This window comes from Molothrus aeneus, chromosome 3 (assembly GCF_037042795.1).
Source record: "Molothrus aeneus isolate 106 chromosome 3, BPBGC_Maene_1.0, whole genome shotgun sequence".
In the NCBI taxonomy this organism is placed as follows: domain Eukaryota; kingdom Metazoa; phylum Chordata; class Aves; order Passeriformes; family Icteridae; genus Molothrus; species Molothrus aeneus.
In genome coordinates, this window is record NC_089648.1 from 21,739,416 (window position 1) to 21,757,264 (window position 17,849).

Consider the following 17,849-nt stretch of genomic DNA (forward strand, 5'->3'; position numbering starts at 1 on the left):
TCAGCCAGGCTGATCTTTTCAAAGTCTCCCAGCTGCTCTCCATGGCAATCACCAAACCTGCTACAGTCTCTGACAGGACACACACACAGAGCTGCTTGTGGACAGGCATGTGGAACATAAAAATATCACTGTTTTTGACAATGAACCAAAAGCCAAAGGACATGGCTTACCAAAAGCAGGAAAAGTGAATGGTCCTGCTAACTTGAGATATCAGAGCTGAAGGAGATTGGGGTGGACAAAGCTGAGGCAGAGTGGGTTCAGACAGGGAGGGAAACAAGACAGTTTGCTGTAGGTGCCATGACATGCCACCTTTTCCCTCATTTTTCACCCTTTCCAAAACACCACTTAAAAAACATATATATTTATATAAAACATATATATAAAACACTTGCTATTAGGAAAGTTTTGTAAATTTATTTCATAGGGGCTTTAGCTATTGGCTGTTTCATGGAAATATTTTTAATAAGTATTAAAAATAAACATGCATAGAACCAATTTATTATAATAAATAACAAGAAGGAAAATTTATCATAACCTCACTAGATATAATTCAGCATACACAGACAGGGCCCATTATTCCTCAGTTAGATTTTGTACTGATACAGTTCAACAATCTACCCAAAATCCTGAATTCTAAACAGTGTAAGCAGCCCTTTAAGATGTAACTACACTATGACCAACAGAATTTTGACATTATACAACATTGTCTGAGTGTGCAGTTAAATCTTAAAGACACTTTGAGACTGTATCATTGATTAGTTCCAAAAGCAAAAATATCAAGGCTGAACAAGTTCAAAATGTAAATGAGAAAAATGGTTGCATTACTTAAGGCTATGGGTATTGTCCACAGACACCTGGGATAATGAATAGAAACATTGTGCAAGGCAAAAACACTGAAAGAAAAAATCACGGGAGACTGGTTTTGACTAAATATTACTACAGACACTTTTTACTATTTTTCTCTTTCATATTTAAATACATACTGCAGTTAAGTCCACAAGTAAAGAGAAAATAAAGTGAAGCAGCAATGGAAACAGATCTAGTAGATGCAATTAATCCCTCCATTCTTAGATGGAAATGCTAAAAAGAGGAAAAAGAGGGTTTGTACAGCAGTGTTAAGGCTGCAACTTGGGGTGAAATAAGTAACTTCATTAAAATAAAAAAAGAGTACAAATAATCACAATTTATTTGCATTAAAAATTTCATAGTGATCCCTTCAACAGAGGACTCCACCCATCAGGCACGGCAGTGTCCCCCACAATCAGCACACAATTAGACCTGCCATATGCACACTGACAGGATTATCTACTGCCTATAAAAGATCCCCATATTTACTTGATATTACAACAAAGTTCATAACCAACTTCACACAACTTGTTAAATCCTGATCTTCTCTGCAAAATACAGGATTTAGCTGGTGGTTCTTGCAATTTAGGGTGCCTCAGTCACATAAGTTTCAGAAATGCCTCAGTTATGTAAGTTTCAGAAATGCTATAATGAGTGCAATTTTTCAAAATACATGTTTTCAATGAAGTCTAAAATAACAAGAGAAAGGATATCCTCAACTATACGAGTAAAAAATGATTTACCAGTTCAATTCTCTACACTGCTCAAATGTCAATAGCTATAAAGTATTTCAAATTTTGGAGAAATAAGTAAAATCTAGTTTATCAAAATAGCAACGGTCTTAGAACAAAGCAAAATCTTAACTAGCCAAAGGTACAATAAAAGGGAGATATATTTAACCTCAATTTCATAATCATTATAGACAGTACAGACAATTTGATAGCTATTTTCTTTATAAAAGCATCCCTAATTCTGCTCCTCTGTAGGGCAGTTTTGTATCAGTTCTTACACAACATTCATGCTTTTCTTAAGCATGGAAGCTCTAGTTTGATACAATTCAATGAAACATTACACATACAATCCCTCATCATCAAACTTGTCTTTTCCCAGTACATCAACTACAGAGATTGGTGACCAATAATATACATACACTAAACCAACAAAGACCTTTTCCAAAATACAATCTTTGAAAATGTACCTGCAGGAGAAAGATGTATGATTGCAGGCAGAGGTTTCAAAGTTATTGCAGATGTGCAGTTTCTGCTCTGAAAGCTAAATGCATTCTGCAACAACCTGTCTTCAATCTTCGTTCAGAACAAAGATGATGGAGGAAAAACTTGAAAATTTTAAGCACATAGCATCCAGTGGATTGTTTATAATCCCACTTTCCACAAAGCAGTGCCTTCCTTTAGCTGAAGTCTAAATGCTGGTCCTCAAAAGAAGAATTGTGAGAGCCTCTAGTACACAGCTTTTATATTCAATCAAGTGCACCAGCCTATCATATTTAAGGACTTGCCTAGATGAAAACTGCTACTCATTAGCTGTGGTAGGTACAACAATTTACAATTACAGCACGATGACTAAAGCACCCCAATCTCACAAGGTCTGATTGTGAGATCTCACTCCCAAGGATTTATAAAGATATAAAAAAATGTAAATACTGAACATAAGATTACAAGAATCAAAGTTAAGCCAGCTACTAGAGCCATATTTTATGAAACCAATTCCAATAATGTCAATTGCCCAACTCTGATTTTGTGCATCCATATTTTTAAGCCATGTGCTGAAGAGTAACCAGTACAGCTTTATCTCCTGTCAGTTCTGGCCCAGGACTGCTGGGCTGCACACTATTCCTGGAAACGAAGTACAGCACAGTGTGCAGCATTATCTGGGAAGTATTTGGCTAACCATGGACTTCAGAAAGATGTTCTGCAAGCAGTCAGTACATCAGCACTCAAAATCAGATAGTGGACTGGTTCATACTTTGGGCCCTACCTTCAGAGGAGTAAAGCTATGTAAATAGTTTGCCATTTGTAAAAAAAAATAAAAAAATACATAGTAACATAGATGGAGACAGGCAACAGTGACACTGTGCACCCAGAGACTGCATCGCATTGCAGACAGAAATATCCCAGACACCTTAAAAACAGTCATGTTGCCACTGAACATAAACAATTCTGAATGCAGAAAGGAATGGTGTAATTTCTATAAGCAGGAGAGGAGCAAACAATATAATTACACTTAAATCTCTTCAAATCAGCCTGGTTGCCACTTATGGCAGTGATGAAATCCAACAAATGGGTTATTTATTATGGCTTCAGTACTCTGGGTATTCAACATCTCTTTAAAAAAGCATTGTAGGCGCTGCAATGCTTCAACAATGGTTCTTGGCCCTTTCTTTAAAATGTGGCTGAACTTGACACTAGGAAGTCAAAGTCATTCCCATACCTTCAGAGTAGCCTGTCCTACTGAACTGCAAAATTGTTTGCAAGACTAGCATTTCCATAAGCTGTCTTTGCAAATAAATGTAGCATTTAGCCAGTGAGCTGCTGAGCAAGAGTCTCTCCCACACCAGAATATTTTGCACTGGAGACTGAGGAGTCTGAATGACAGCTGCCTTCACTGACACAGCACTCAAGTTGCTTAATTGCCCCTGTTTTTGAGCAGCCCCTTACAGCAGGGATGCCCAAAAGACTCTGTAAAAAGAATTACCTTTTTTACAAGAGCTACTTTTCTGGATTCTCCTAAATCTGCTCATGCTTTTTCCAATGCTGCCTGTGGCAACCTTCCCAGCAGGCAACGCCTTAAAGATGAGTGCTTCCAAATTTCAAATGATTACAAGCATCCAATGTGAATCTGGAGCAATTTCAGAGTCTTGTCTGAAGAGTTAGATTACTACCAGGAAAGCAGATACTGAAGTCTATATGCAGGTTTTGTAAGTGCTATTATTTAATGTCTCAATGAGCTATAAAACTCTGCTAAAGCAAATCCCCTGGAGGGGGTACAGTCTACCAAACAGAACAAGTATTTTTCAAGCAGTGACTGCCACCAATTGATTCACCATCATCTTGATTATTAAATAAACATCTGGGAAAGCCATCTATATTTCTAAAAGACACTTTTGCCTGTCCATGGCTTGAGTTGATTCAGTTTTCTGCAAGTTTGCTATGAAGGTGTAGGTTTCAGGTAAAGCTTGTTTCTTCAGTGACGAGCAGCACAATTCCTCTTCTAAATAACATAACTGCCTTCATACTTGAATACACTATTTAGAAAGCTGATGTACAACTTCAAATAGAAAAACAACAATTAAATTGTCACAGAAGATTTTGCAGGAGAGATAAACACAGTAAGTAAACTGAAAATATTCACTTAAACTGTGAATACTGTGTAGAGTGTTAGTTTTTAAAACGAAGACAGAGATGCCTGATGAAAAACACAACCCAGTCCAATACAACTATCTGTTTGGATTTATCTGTTACCTAAATTATAGAATACACTTTTGGACACCAAGCCTTTAAAGTAACATTTTAAATTTTTTCTGGGGACTCTTTTGCCACATACAAGGACGTTTTTGGAGCTCTCATTTTTGAGATCAGCCTTTCAATTTGTGCAAGACACTTGGTGAATTCCACCCACATACAGATTTTAGTCTGCCCACTGATACGGCATTGAAATTAGGAACAAATGCATATATGGAACTCTTTTGGCATTCCAAACATTCTTCAATCCTACAATTTCCCATGCATCTCCACTCTTACCATGCAACTTAGAAAAAACCAATTCATAGCTCAATCCAATGATAAGATTCCTGTTTAAGAGAATGTTCTTGTAAACATCAAGATCTTAAGAACTTGGTAAGGCTAGATCTCAAGCTTCAATGGACCCTTTTGTTTGCAAGCTTTGACTTTAACCATCTTCAATGCAGTAAACTAGCAGCACTTTGCTTTTATTTCAATGTAAAAATGCACCGAAGAGTAAAAATAAAAATCTATGCTATCTGAAAGAGAAAATATGAAGACTTTCAAATGGTTCCATATCATATCTTTGACAAACAATTTCTTGTTACAGCAATAATAAGCAGAACTTGTGTATACATGAAGATACCTTTATCATTCTCTGACACTTGCTTAAGGACCCTGGAATTTTAACACTTCATGCTTAGATAAAACACTTTGAATCCCTGTTGTGCTTCTTTCTGGAATGATTCAGCAGTATACCAACTTGCCTTATGGTGTCCTCCATTATTAAAATAACCAAAGCTCCCACTGTTTTGTGCCTGTGCTGGATGCCTCCATACAGAGGTTCCTGCTCAGTGCTGTAAGTGCTCTGTAGCACCAATATGGCAAATGCATCAAAATTCACATTACTTCACAGAAACAGTCCTCTATATATGTCTGATCACTTTAAGGAAAAGCCCTAAACATTTTATTTGGGAAGTATTTACTGCATAGCACCACAGGGAGAAGTTAGGGCTTCTTGTAGCCAGGAGAACGGTGGAAATCCACAGTGAAATCCTGACACCATCAAAATGAGCACAAAACCCTCACTGATTTCAAGGGAAGCAGAAATACACCTGGACTGACTCTGGACAGTCTGTATAATGCAGAATACAGTCCAATTTCAGTGTGCATTTTGTTAGATACACTTTCATCTCCAAGTAGAAGCTATTAGTAAGTCTCAAAGCTTCACCTGCACAGTTTTGCTTATTAGCTGGGAACTCAGGCTGGAGACCTGCATAGTAAAATTAACCTACAGTAAGACACCCACAAGGAGAAAGCTCTTCTGAGGACCACAGAGAAACACTTCACAATGCTAGCGGCCTCCAGCCTACAAATTGAATTCATGACCTAATATGTTTTGTTGTTTCATTTCAGTTTAAATGCAGAACTTGTATTATATCAGAAAGCCCGAGGAAAGTTGTAATGATTCTAGGCAGTGACTCCTCCTCACCCCTGTAATCTCCTGGACAGAAAGAGAAGCAGCATGTTCAGCAGGCATCAGCCATTGGCAGTGTGTATGTAAATTGCACACAAGTCTGCCTGCTTGGGAGGCTTTAAAATAACAAATTGGTTCTGTTTCTCACATATCCAATCACTGGATCTTGGCGATACAGCTCAGCAAACACTTTTTTAAAAAGCGAAGTCTCATTTGTATTCTGTTAATATCTCCTAAAGCCCTTCAGAAGAAATATTACTTTAATTTTATACCTTCCCCAATTCTTCAAAAGCCTGTAGTAGCTCATGGAGAGTGGATGAAACCTAATGCCCATTAGTGGCAAACTCCCATAGGGAAAGTTCTCCCTCAGTCTTTGTCACATAAGACTCCTGCACTGCAGCGTGATCATCCAATTACTGTGAGATCTCCATCCTTACTGCAAACACAGCAAACAAGTTTATTAACAGCCATTACTCATTTTCTACAGTAGTTGTGAGCAGGCAGAGTGCTGCTTGCCAAATGTGAGCAGCAGTAATAGTTTATATCTACACAGAGCTCATATCAAATACAGTGAGCAATGGGCTTCACAGGTGAAAAGACGTAGGTGGGTTTAGCTTGATTGTTAAAAAACCCAGCAATTTCAAATTACAGTGACAATGGAGTCATTAGACAAATAAATTCCCAATAATTATGTAATTTAGATCCAAGAAGGATTAGGGTGCCTTATTACTCACTTCCTTTTACACTCCAGAATAACAGATTTCTTTTTCTCTATTGAAGAGATTTAAGGAGCCTTTCAAAGCTTTGATGAAACCAGCAAATTGAACTGTACAGTACAGCAGGTAACTGCAGTATGCACTAATTTAGCTGACATTGAAAGCAGTTAAATCTTCTGTCTCCATCAGTGAGAGAGAGAATGGCTAACAAGTCCAAAACTTTCATATATTCAGGTGACATCTTAGCTGGAAACATCACAGATCAACACTCAGCTTTAAGCATCACCACGGTTAACAAAAAATACAGTAAATCAGGGAGACTTATTTTTAGACTTTAAAACAAGTTATTCCACAATTAAAGATATGCACTAATTCTGCAACTAAATAGCCAAGTTTTTGGCAAGAAGTTGAAGTTATTCAGATAACATTCAGATATTGGCAAGCAGGTGCAATATTTAACTAACTATAATGTTAGTTATAGCTCCACAGCCTAAGGAGAGCTTTCCTTGACTCCAGCTGTCTGTGCACACTGTGATTGTGGATTTAACACCAAATCATTCTGCTTAGGAATACCACAGGAGTTGTAGAGGGCAAGAACATACAGGGAGACCTGCCTTACATTCAACTTTATGTATCAAGAGAAGGAAGAAAGCACTTTCCTTCCCAAGATTCACACTCAGCATCCTCAAAGACCATGTTAAATCTTCTCAAGAATAAAAACTTAATATTCTTTAAATAATCTTTTTTATATTTAAGATATCACCTCCAAAACACAATAGGGAAAAGATGCATTTTGACTTTGGAATAGAAATGTTGCAGCATTAATATTTTTAAGTCTAAAACCACTGAGAACCTAGGTAAAAGACATTTATTCTACCTGATACACTGTCTACAACATACTGGACAACCTCCTTCTTTGAAAATATCAAAGGGTAAAAATGTACCAGAAGACACAATCCTCAACTCTAGAGGAAAGGGAAACATGCATAAGCATGTCCTTCCTTTTCTTGTCTCTCCGTTCCAGCTGCTCAGTACTTCCCATCACGAACATGGAGTAGAGTGCTTTCAAAAACATAGCTGTGTAGAATTGTAGGACAAATACAAAACAAACCACCTGGAAAATACCTCATCCTCTTGAAGCTGACTGGTAGGCCTCCCACAGCACTGAAAATTAGATTCTGTGGTCATAGTACAATAGGCTTGTCCTGGCTCTAATCCCCAGACTGACCCTGTCCCCAGGCACAGAACCTCAGAGGAGGTCTTCCTACAGCTTTGGAAAGCAGCTGCTGCAACCCCTTCCACAGCAGGGTGGGCAACAGGTGTGAGCCACAGATCTAGATGTGCCATTCCAATTTCTACAGGCTTTGGGTGATTCATGCTGAATCCCTCCTTCCATCTGCCATGGAGATGTGGAGTTTCTTTTCACTGCCTCTTTCTCCTTCCCTCATGCAAATTTTTCAAGGCTTGGTAACTTAACCACTCCTGAGGATACCTGCAATGTAAAGAAGTTTAACCTATCATCCTTCCTTTCTGCCCTACAATTACAAATTACAATTACAACCTATCATCCTTCCTTTCTGCCCTCCAAATGACAGGTTGCACAACAGCAATTTGCTGTTATCACAAAAAAAAAAAAAAAAAAAAAAAAGTTTAGAGAGCAAAATCTGCTATCTCCTATTTCAGACCATCCATCAGCCTATCCAGAAACACCACAACAAAAGAGCACTACAAGACCCAAACAGAAAGAGTGAACCTTTCACCATTTGTTAGAGTACAAGCCCCTAAACACACAAAGGCACATTACTCTGAGCCCGGAGGCAAGGATGTCATCCTGACTACACAGATCTGCAGCACAGCTACAGTTGCTATTGTTACACACAATTATGTTTGTGTTGACTTGTATTGGCTATTTAGGAATTTAGGAGGCAAGCTTTCCAAGTCAAGCACTTACAGAAACTCCAATTCTGATCTTATTTAAATTACTTTAATGGTATTTAACAAAGCCTTTCAGCATCTTTCTTGTTTTGATATACTTAACAAGCTAATTCCCAAGATTATTTATTGCACTACTAAAAATCAGAAACCCAAGACCAGAAAGTACATGTCAAACTGGTTGAGACATTAAGAAGCACAGATGAAAAAGCACTCAATAATTACTTTACCTCTACAGGTCAGGAAGTCCATTTTCCTTTCTTAAATATCTATTTCAGTCCTCACCATAAACTAATAGGCAATTGAACAACACTATCAGGAGTTTAAGCCAGAAATAAAACACAGTAAGTTTTTGCAGCCTATTCATCATTCTGGAATTACTGCATGTGGTCACAGTGATCTCTTGTGCTCACACTCACACATAAGTGTCAGACTTGCCTTTTCCCAGAAAAATCCAAAACAAAAGGAAAAAACCCTGGCAATGTCCTTTTTGACAGACATACAAGGAATTGTTTCCAGAAGGAGAAAAGTTTCAGGATCAATGGTAAAAGTAGGCAAAAAGTACCAGGATGAGGAAGAAACAAATGCAAATAAATTTACATTTTTATCTGTAGATCTATTTTTCTATGACATTATTATAGCCCAGAAAGTGATAAGACCACAGCAGACTGTAATCCATAATTTGAAGCAAGTCACTGAGACCTTGCACAAAGACCACTTTTTTTCAGGTCATGTGAATAATCTTAAGCAGTAACAAGGCCAGTAAACTAAACTAAATGGCAGACAATTTCAATGGCAAATCATAACCCAGATGCCATTTTTGGATGTTACTAAAACATCACTGACATAAATTTAACTTGCTTGTATAGAACTGTGTGTGTCTATACATGCCAAATACAGCCCTCCTAGTCCACCCCTTAGGCATGCAAGAAAATCAGGGGCTGCCTAATGTCAGACTCTTGTCTGTCAAGAATCAGGATGTTAAACACAGAGTAGAATCTAAAACCTAAAGCATGGTAGTTGAAAATTACCTGATCTTTATCACTGCATTTTTTATTTTCCTCTGGCAGCATTCTTCAACTTCATTTTCTTTAATCTAGATGAAATACTGATTCCAGTGAAATCTACGTTTCATATGCTACTTCTGCCTGCCTTCTTGAAAAGCCTCTACTCTTGCTGAGACTAACCTATATTAAACATGCATCAAGTTTTAGCACACTTCATCCCCAACACATTTGTCTCCAAACTATTTTGGGATATTTGAGAATGACAAGATTTCAAGGTGGAAAGACAGAAGAAGTAATGGAATCACAGAACTGTTGGGGTTGTAAGGGGCCTTTAAAGATAATCTAGTTGCAATGCCCCTGACACATGTAAGAACAACTCTCACTAGACCAGGCTGATCAGGACTCCATCCAACCTGGCCTTGAACACTTCCAGGGACAGGACATCCACAGTTTCTCTGGGCAACATATTCCAATGCCTCACCACCATCTCACTAAAGAATTGCTTCTTACAATCTAATCTAAACCTCTCCTCTTTCACTTTAAAACCATTTCCCCTTGCCTATCACTACCTGCCTGCATAAAAAGGTCACTCTCCCTCTTTTTAATAAGCCCCCTTTAGGTACTGGAAGGCTGCAATGAGGTTTCCCTGGAGCTTTTGCTTCTCCAGGGTGAACCCAGCTCTCTCAAACCATCTGCATAGGCAAGGTGCTCCCGCCCTGGAACATCATCAAGGTGTTGTGCTTCTGCATATTTCAAATCAGTCTGTGACTAGAAATAACGGTGGGGTTTATGTCATGCTGCTCCCACAGCATGGCAAAACATATCTAACTAATGTGTCCAACATTTTTGTTGCAGAGTCATACCCTGTAACAGTATGAAAAAAATAAAAAATGGAAGCATGATTATTTTTCCATGAACAGCAGCCAACTGTTGACCTAATTTACAAACTGACAAGTTCCTCTATGGAATACATTATCTTGTAAATTATACAAGATAATTTACCAATATGTCAAATTTTATATAGGATTTAGTTATGCACTATCTTTTGTTTTTGTAGTTTCCAAACCATTACTCCTCCACTAGGATATTTTTCCATATTTCAATTTGTAAGTTTCAGCAGTAACACAACTACTTCTAGTTGCAGTACACAATTCATTCCCACCACCTGAGAATTTGTATGGCAAGCATCAGCCTTGACTAATTCTTTTAAGGCACAAGTTTCCAAGAACATTGGTTCTTCTCTCACAATTCATTACCTTGCTTTTAACCCTGATAACAAAAACTAAGTTTTAATTCATCATAGCTTAAGGTAAAGCAGACATTAAAAACTAAGACTGCATGCCACTGAACTGCTATCCTCTCTGGAAATCAGGAGCTCAGAGACTCCTTTTCACAGCTATAATAAAGCTTTTGAATAGCAGTGTATTTATCATGCATTTATTACCTATGCAGCTGCATATTTAGCTAGCTAATGATATCCAGGTGAAATGAAACCAGAGTAACACATTCAACACCTGTATTTGTCTCGAGGCAGCAAACAAGATTGATAATTTTTTGACTCTAGAGATTGTCCTGATTAAATGTGAATTAGGGAGAACCTATCATAGGCTTGATAACTTTTTTAATTAAAGTCTTTTATTTTAGGTTTGAGTGAACACTATTTGGTTTATTGTTTAGTACCATAGAGAGGCAAACTACTTGATTTGGTTTTTTAACACCTGCTTTGCTTTTCAGCTCTAGAGAAACTTTAGACACCTTTAGACACACTGTGCTATCTTTCTTACCTTCCTGACTGAAAGCTCTTCCACGTGCTGTATCACAGTGAATTATGTCAACATGTACTGACTAGAAGTGACACAGGTCTGGATAGATGGGATCAAAAGCTTTGTTGTTATGCACAAAGGACACCAGGTGGTGGTGCAAGGCTCCTTAATAGCATATTTGTGACATTCACGTTTCTCTCTCCAGGCTTCTCTCCTTCAAAATGTGCACTGCTAAAAGCTTTGAGACAAAAATTGTAATACTGGGCCTTGGAAAGTCCAGCCTACATGTTCCTGACAGTATTCTCAAGTGGATATCAGCAAGAAGGGGAAGAGTGAGCCAAGCATGCACAAGCACTTTTTCCTGAGCAGTGTCCCTGATGCCAGACAGAAGGTAAGAGTGGTCTAACTCCAAGTCATTTGGATTATTCCAATCCACTCCGTGTCCCAGCCTGGCCCTAAGAAGTCTTTAATAAGCTTTACCAGACTACTATTTAATGAAAACAGTCTGGTAGAAATCTCACTCTGCCAGATTAAAACAGACATGGCATTCTTAATATTTAAATTTGACACACTGATAAAGTTGTCAGGAACATTTCTGTTAAAGTCTTGTATTTACAAACTATCAAAATGTATTTAGAACTTTAGGGAAACAGTGTCATGGTTAACAAGGCTTCACAACATAAGCCATTTACTTTCCCCTTTTTTCATAGTTTTATGCTAAACTCATAATTTGCAAACTTTTGTCCTTTTCAGTCATACAGTTCAGAAACAAGGGCTGTTCCTACTTCTACCACAACACTCCTATACAAGATACTGATGCACCACATCAGACTGCAAAGCCTCTGGGTAGAGTGTTTGAAGAGTTTTAAGGACATCATCATTCAGGGCATTCACAAAGCTCCTTATTTAATTGAGAATGTCCCATAACACAGCAGCCACAGAAAAATCTACTACTAAAGAAACTTGAGGGCAAGAAATCAAGCCAGGTATATATTAACTGACTTTTTTCAACATGCAAAGCAAACAAATTCAATCTGCGAAATAATTTTATTACTTCTGGCAACGAATTCTTGATAGAAATTAAATAATCTGGCAAAAGATTAATATCAGCACCTGACACTTATTCCTTCTGTAAAGAAAGGCTTTCTACTTAGATATTAGTTTCAATTTTTGTACAAGAGTAATGAATATCTTAAGGAATGTCCAGTTTTTTTACTGTGATACACCACACACATTTGCAGGTGCAGAGCACCTTTTCATGGCTGTTATAACTACCTGGCACAGTATTAGGATTTGTGCTGAAATTCACTTGGCACCTCCAGTGCAACACACAGATTCCCTGGAATAAGAACTGACAAAGGGGAAAAATTGCTGCTGTTTGCAACTCTGCCTACAAGTGCCAGGAGGCCAAGAAATGCTGCTCTCATGAGAGTGCCTGGTAAAAATGACAGATTTCTATATTAACTCTGTAGGTCATAAGTTCAGTGCAAACTCTGAAAGAGCATTTAAACCAAAGCAGTTGTGAGTAGCTGAAATAATTTTTAATAATTCATCTGTTTTCTGCACTCTTCCTGCTGCATTTCTTCGAATACTTCAGATCTACACATGCCAACTATTATAAACTATAAAGCCTTCTTGTTATAACTAGCTTCAAGCTGAAAACAAAATTAAAATCTCATCCAATAAAACTCTGATAACAGCAGGCCCACTGTTTTAATGACTAAAATTAAAAGCTTTATTCATATTGCAGAGCAGTCAGAGACAAGATGGAGTAAGCACTGTTCTGACAGGCTCTGCACTAACACAACAGGAGAGAAGCCTCTGCACTAAAAGACAGACAAGTCTAAATCATTAGGGGATTGTTTTTAGAAGTATGGGGCACAGAGCCCCAGAGCCTGAAGGAATATTGGCTAGTGCAGAGGAAAATAAGGGAGAAGTCAAGTGAATCCACTCTTACACAGAAGGTAAACATTAAGCAGAATCCACCTAGGAGACAGTTTTTGGTGAAAATATTTCAGTGAACACTGATTTAAAGCAAACATAAGATAAAAAATTCATAGGTTTCTGAAAAAAATATTGTGCTGGAACTCCTGTAAAAGCAAAGCAGATCCAGAAATCCATCCTACTTTATAAACAAGTATAATTTTCATAGTACTTTTAATATATTCAAGACTTCCTCTACCATATGACTCTACATGTTAAAATATTATAACTACAGCTTTCCTCATGTGATTAACCAAGCATTTATTTTCAGTCTTTGGAAGGATTTCAAGCTCAAATAACGTGGAGTTTAAACGCAGACTGAAAAAAAAATCATTTAATAGATAACTGGAAAAAAAATTACTATATTAATGAGATAGGCTGAGTCTAACTCTAGTAATTAAAAATATGAAAATGCTGAAATGGGTACTTGCCCTTATCCCTCCACAGTGTGAAAAAAGTAACCATCAAGTTGAAGTCCATTTAAAAAGCACTAAAGATGAATAATGGGGATGAGAGAAAAAGCACAAGGACAGGAAAGCAAACACGTATGTGAGTCTGAACACACATGCATGCTCTTACTGACTGCCATGTATCAGTAACAAACTGCCTGAAAAGCAGCAATGACTAACCTCCACATTTTAGTGAAACTGTGCATCAGGCTCACACAGCAAGGCAGAGCTGGAGGCTTGAGTCCATCCATTTGAAGGAGAAGGCCAGGAACACCATACAGAACCAGATATTTCACATAAAAAAAAAGTACTTGAGCTAATGCCAGGCCACCTAAAAGAAAAAAAACAACAAAGCATACAGTAAAGGCCACCTAAATAGGCCACCTAAAAGAAAAAAAACAACAAAGCATACAGTAAACAAGTCCTGAAACATTAAAAAAAACTGTTAATACTGATGATCTCCAAACAGCAATTGTTCTAAGAACTAAGGCAAGCACCATTTCTTGATAGGATACATAACATTTGTCTCTTCACAAGAGACACAGCACACAAACCCATGCATTTAGGGTATTAGGCACATATACAAAATGGTACCCTCATTCCAGCATGAAGGCACAAATATGCATCTGTACTTCCAGTCTCCAAAATCTCTGGACTGTGGGTGTTGACTGCTATGAAAAAAAACCAAACAACTGACTTATGTCGAGCTAAAAATCAGAATATACCAATATAAGCAATGAACATTTACCACGGGGACAGTAAATTTATCTTTGTAAAAAAAACCCCAACCAACCACTCTACACTTATTGCTCCAGAAGAGCCATAACCAGTGGCTATAGCTGCACGTTATCCTGACATCCCCATGAACACTCCATCCCCTGCTAGACTGAGTCCCCAGAAAATAACCCCTGCTGATGCCTTGTGAAGGCTGACCTGAAAGAGGGGCTAGACAGATTTAAAGAATAAAGAAGTATTTATGAAAAGGCCTCAATGGATACACCTTGGGCCGTACAAGAGCCCAGCCAGGGCTACACCCAAGATGGACCCAAAATGGTCACAAAATGGACAACCAGTCACAAGGTCTCTCACTTTTATAAGTTCTGGCCCACCAGAATATTTGAGTTAATTTTCCAATCTATAGCTTTAGGTTATGAAGTCCCAGCCTTCTTGCTTCTCTCTTCAGTCCACATTGTTTATGCTCTTGGACCTGAGACTGGGGTGGTTGTCCTTGGTGCCAAGCAAGGAAAGGAATTGTTTATCTACCTAGTCTGTGAAGAGAGCTTACCATCCCTTAATATGAAGCTCAGAACTGCAGTACAGAATCTGAAAAAAGCAGTACAGAATCTGAAAAATATAAAAGCTAAAACCTAAGGCATCATTACAAGATCCCCTTCTGCTGCATCCAAAGCATAGAAAACTGGAACTCCATTGGCATAATGTTTAAAGCATATTTCAGTTTTTAAACCCACAGACAAGGTCTCCTTAAGGTCCTGTAGCTGCCTTAATTCCAAAGGAGAAATTTCATCAGTGTGCTTGCTCACAACCTCAGGTTATGACACAAACTCCAGCATCTTACACAGATCTGAGATGGAAAATCATACATATTATTATTATTCATGCAAGTAACAACCTTCGAATGCATTATAAAGGAAGGTGATTCCTACTAATATTCTAAATGTTTTTTGTTGAAAAAAGTAGTATTGACCAATAAGTAAAAATTCAGTAAAAAGCAGAGGCCAACACCTTTACAGAATTGGTGAGGTCATTCAAGGACCCAATGACTTTGGTGAACTTCTCCATCTGACAGTTGGCATGCAGAAAATCTCACCACAAAGAAGGGAAACTAAAATTATACTTCAATACAGAAAAAAATTATAAAATGCAATTGCTACATCTCCTACCCCAGTGCTCTGCTTTTGCTCAGTTATATTACCTAACTTGACTGAAGGACTTGAGACGTTCAACACATTTTTAAAGCCTTCCAGCAGACTGTCCTTGGAGACAAAGTTTTTAATCTGACTGTAGCAGTACAACTCCATGAACATTTAAGTAACCTGTCTTTTTTTTTTTTTTTGAGGGGGGGGAAACATCTCTATTGCATTCTGCTGACCAATGAGTATACTATGGATGACAACCAAAAACTAAACATTAAAAATTCATCTACTAGAGTGAAATTCTGGCAGTAATAATGTCAAATGCAAAATTCCTGCTGACCTACACATGGCCAGTATTTTCCTACAACAGTACAACATTTTCAGTTTTGATATCATAATCCATGCACATGATAAGAAACAGTTGTGCCATACAAGATAAAAAGTGATGTTAGAACAAAATACTGAGACATGAAGCTTATGTTATTTTACTTCGGGGCAGCAGGCATCAAGTATTCAATAACATTTTCCCCTGGAGGAAAACAAACAATCAGAAGCACAATTTGGATACTAGCCAATTAGCTCCACATTAGATTACTGCTAAATCATCTGTACAGCCAAATTTCTGCTTTAATTCCCTTCTCATTCAGTGTCTCATTTCTTTTCTGACAAATTTCATTGGAGAGCTGAACACTGACACCCACACAAACCACTTATGAAGATCACAGCTGTCTGTGTAGTAGTAAAATTCAAAATCTTTTGGCTGTGCTTGATGGGAAGGTATTTAGAAACAGGCTTCCAGTCTGAGACCCAAATAAAATCAATACATTTGATTTTAAATATAATGATGAAAGATTGAGTTCATGAATACGAAGTCATAATATGCAAGTTGGGGAAAAAAGGCATTTTCACACTCTCCAATAACACACACGTAGGTTATCATTACTGTAACTAACAGGCAGCTCAGTAGCACTGGCATCTTAAACACAGACATCACATCACAGTCACACCCAGCACAGGAGCTACTCTGCATGTGGAAATTCTAAGACTCACAAAAACAGCAACACAAAGGTCCCTATCAAAGTACACAGATCAAGTTCGCATTGGTCTTGGGCTCATGCCAGCAGTAGGAAAGTTCTGGCCACACTGGGAAAACTAAGGGCAAGATTCACAGCCACACAATAGCTGGGCTGCAGTGGCAACAGGCACAGGCTTCAAACCTTCCTGCATACCTGAGACACTCCAGCTGCTTTGCATTTGCTTCACTCACTTGCACAAAGTAGCCAGAAGCAAACGGACTGCTTCACCCGATTTAGAAGCATGAAATTAACAATCAAATTCATTAACAATATCACATAATTTCTTCTATAATTTTTCATATAATAATTCCTCCACACACATGAGCATTATTTTAAATTGGAAACAAGCCATATCAAATGTATATTATAACACAGCTGAGAGGAAAAAGTACTGCCAAGATTCTATCTTTTCTCCAGAATAAATTAATTCAAAGGATTCAAAGTTGAGATTATTTTTTTTTTAAAACAGGATGTGTTAAGGGATAAAATATCAAGGTAAAGTACCTGATCTTAATCCCATGCATTTCAACAGTCAAGCTGTTTGAAGTCCCAGACTAAAGCAATTTACTTTTATAGAAGCTGGTATTTTCAATTTATCATCTTCCCATCCTTAAAAAATTCTAAGCTTTCCTATGCTTTAAAAATGTATTTAAAAACCTTAAAATATTTTCCTTAACCTTAAGTTTACTGCAGAACTGCATTTCCTAAGTTGCATAGAGCTTTGAAACAAAGATCATGACAAATTAGAATATTTACATGACTTAATTTTAGTCTACACATTCTCAAAATTCTAACTGGTGGATTTTGAAGTTAACAAACAGAATATTTTCATAAACAAACAAGAAAATGTTTGCATCCAGATACTACAAATCACACTTGACATTTTTCTGTCCTTAAGCCAACACCAAAAGTCATGGTCAACTGTAACTTAGAAGGCAATTTTATGATCAGCACAACATCACAACTTTACCCTTTTTGCAGCTACATTGACCCTATGGCATTATTGATTGGAGATGTTTGTTTCTGTCAAGTACCAGCACAGGTTCCACTAGAAAACAGAGATAAATATGCAGTCACATTTCAAAAGGGTTCTGACACATGGCAGAAGTCTAATAGGAAGCAGACATTTCTAACAGCTCAGAATTTGGGGCCATATCACCAAGTTCAAAATATCTCAGCCTTCCAGCAGCTCACAAGAAGCAAGAAATATCCTTCTGTGGATGGAGGAGTGGCAGGAAAGTACCACAGTGTTTGTCCTGGAGGCTAAG

General features: G+C 37.7%; 1 protein-coding gene across 3 annotated transcripts in view; it reads right to left on the reverse strand.

Annotated features, from left to right (window-relative positions):
* HHAT (hedgehog acyltransferase) overlaps positions 1–17,849 on the reverse strand; it is a 192,205-nt gene that overhangs the window by 114,706 nt on the left and 59,650 nt on the right. For all 3 annotated transcript variants that reach the window (XM_066546472.1, XM_066546470.1, XM_066546473.1), the window contains one exon: positions 13,812–13,962. In XM_066546472.1, coding sequence (XP_066402569.1) covers positions 13,812–13,962 — 151 coding nt within the window. The remainder of the gene's footprint in view (positions 1–13,811; positions 13,963–17,849) is intronic.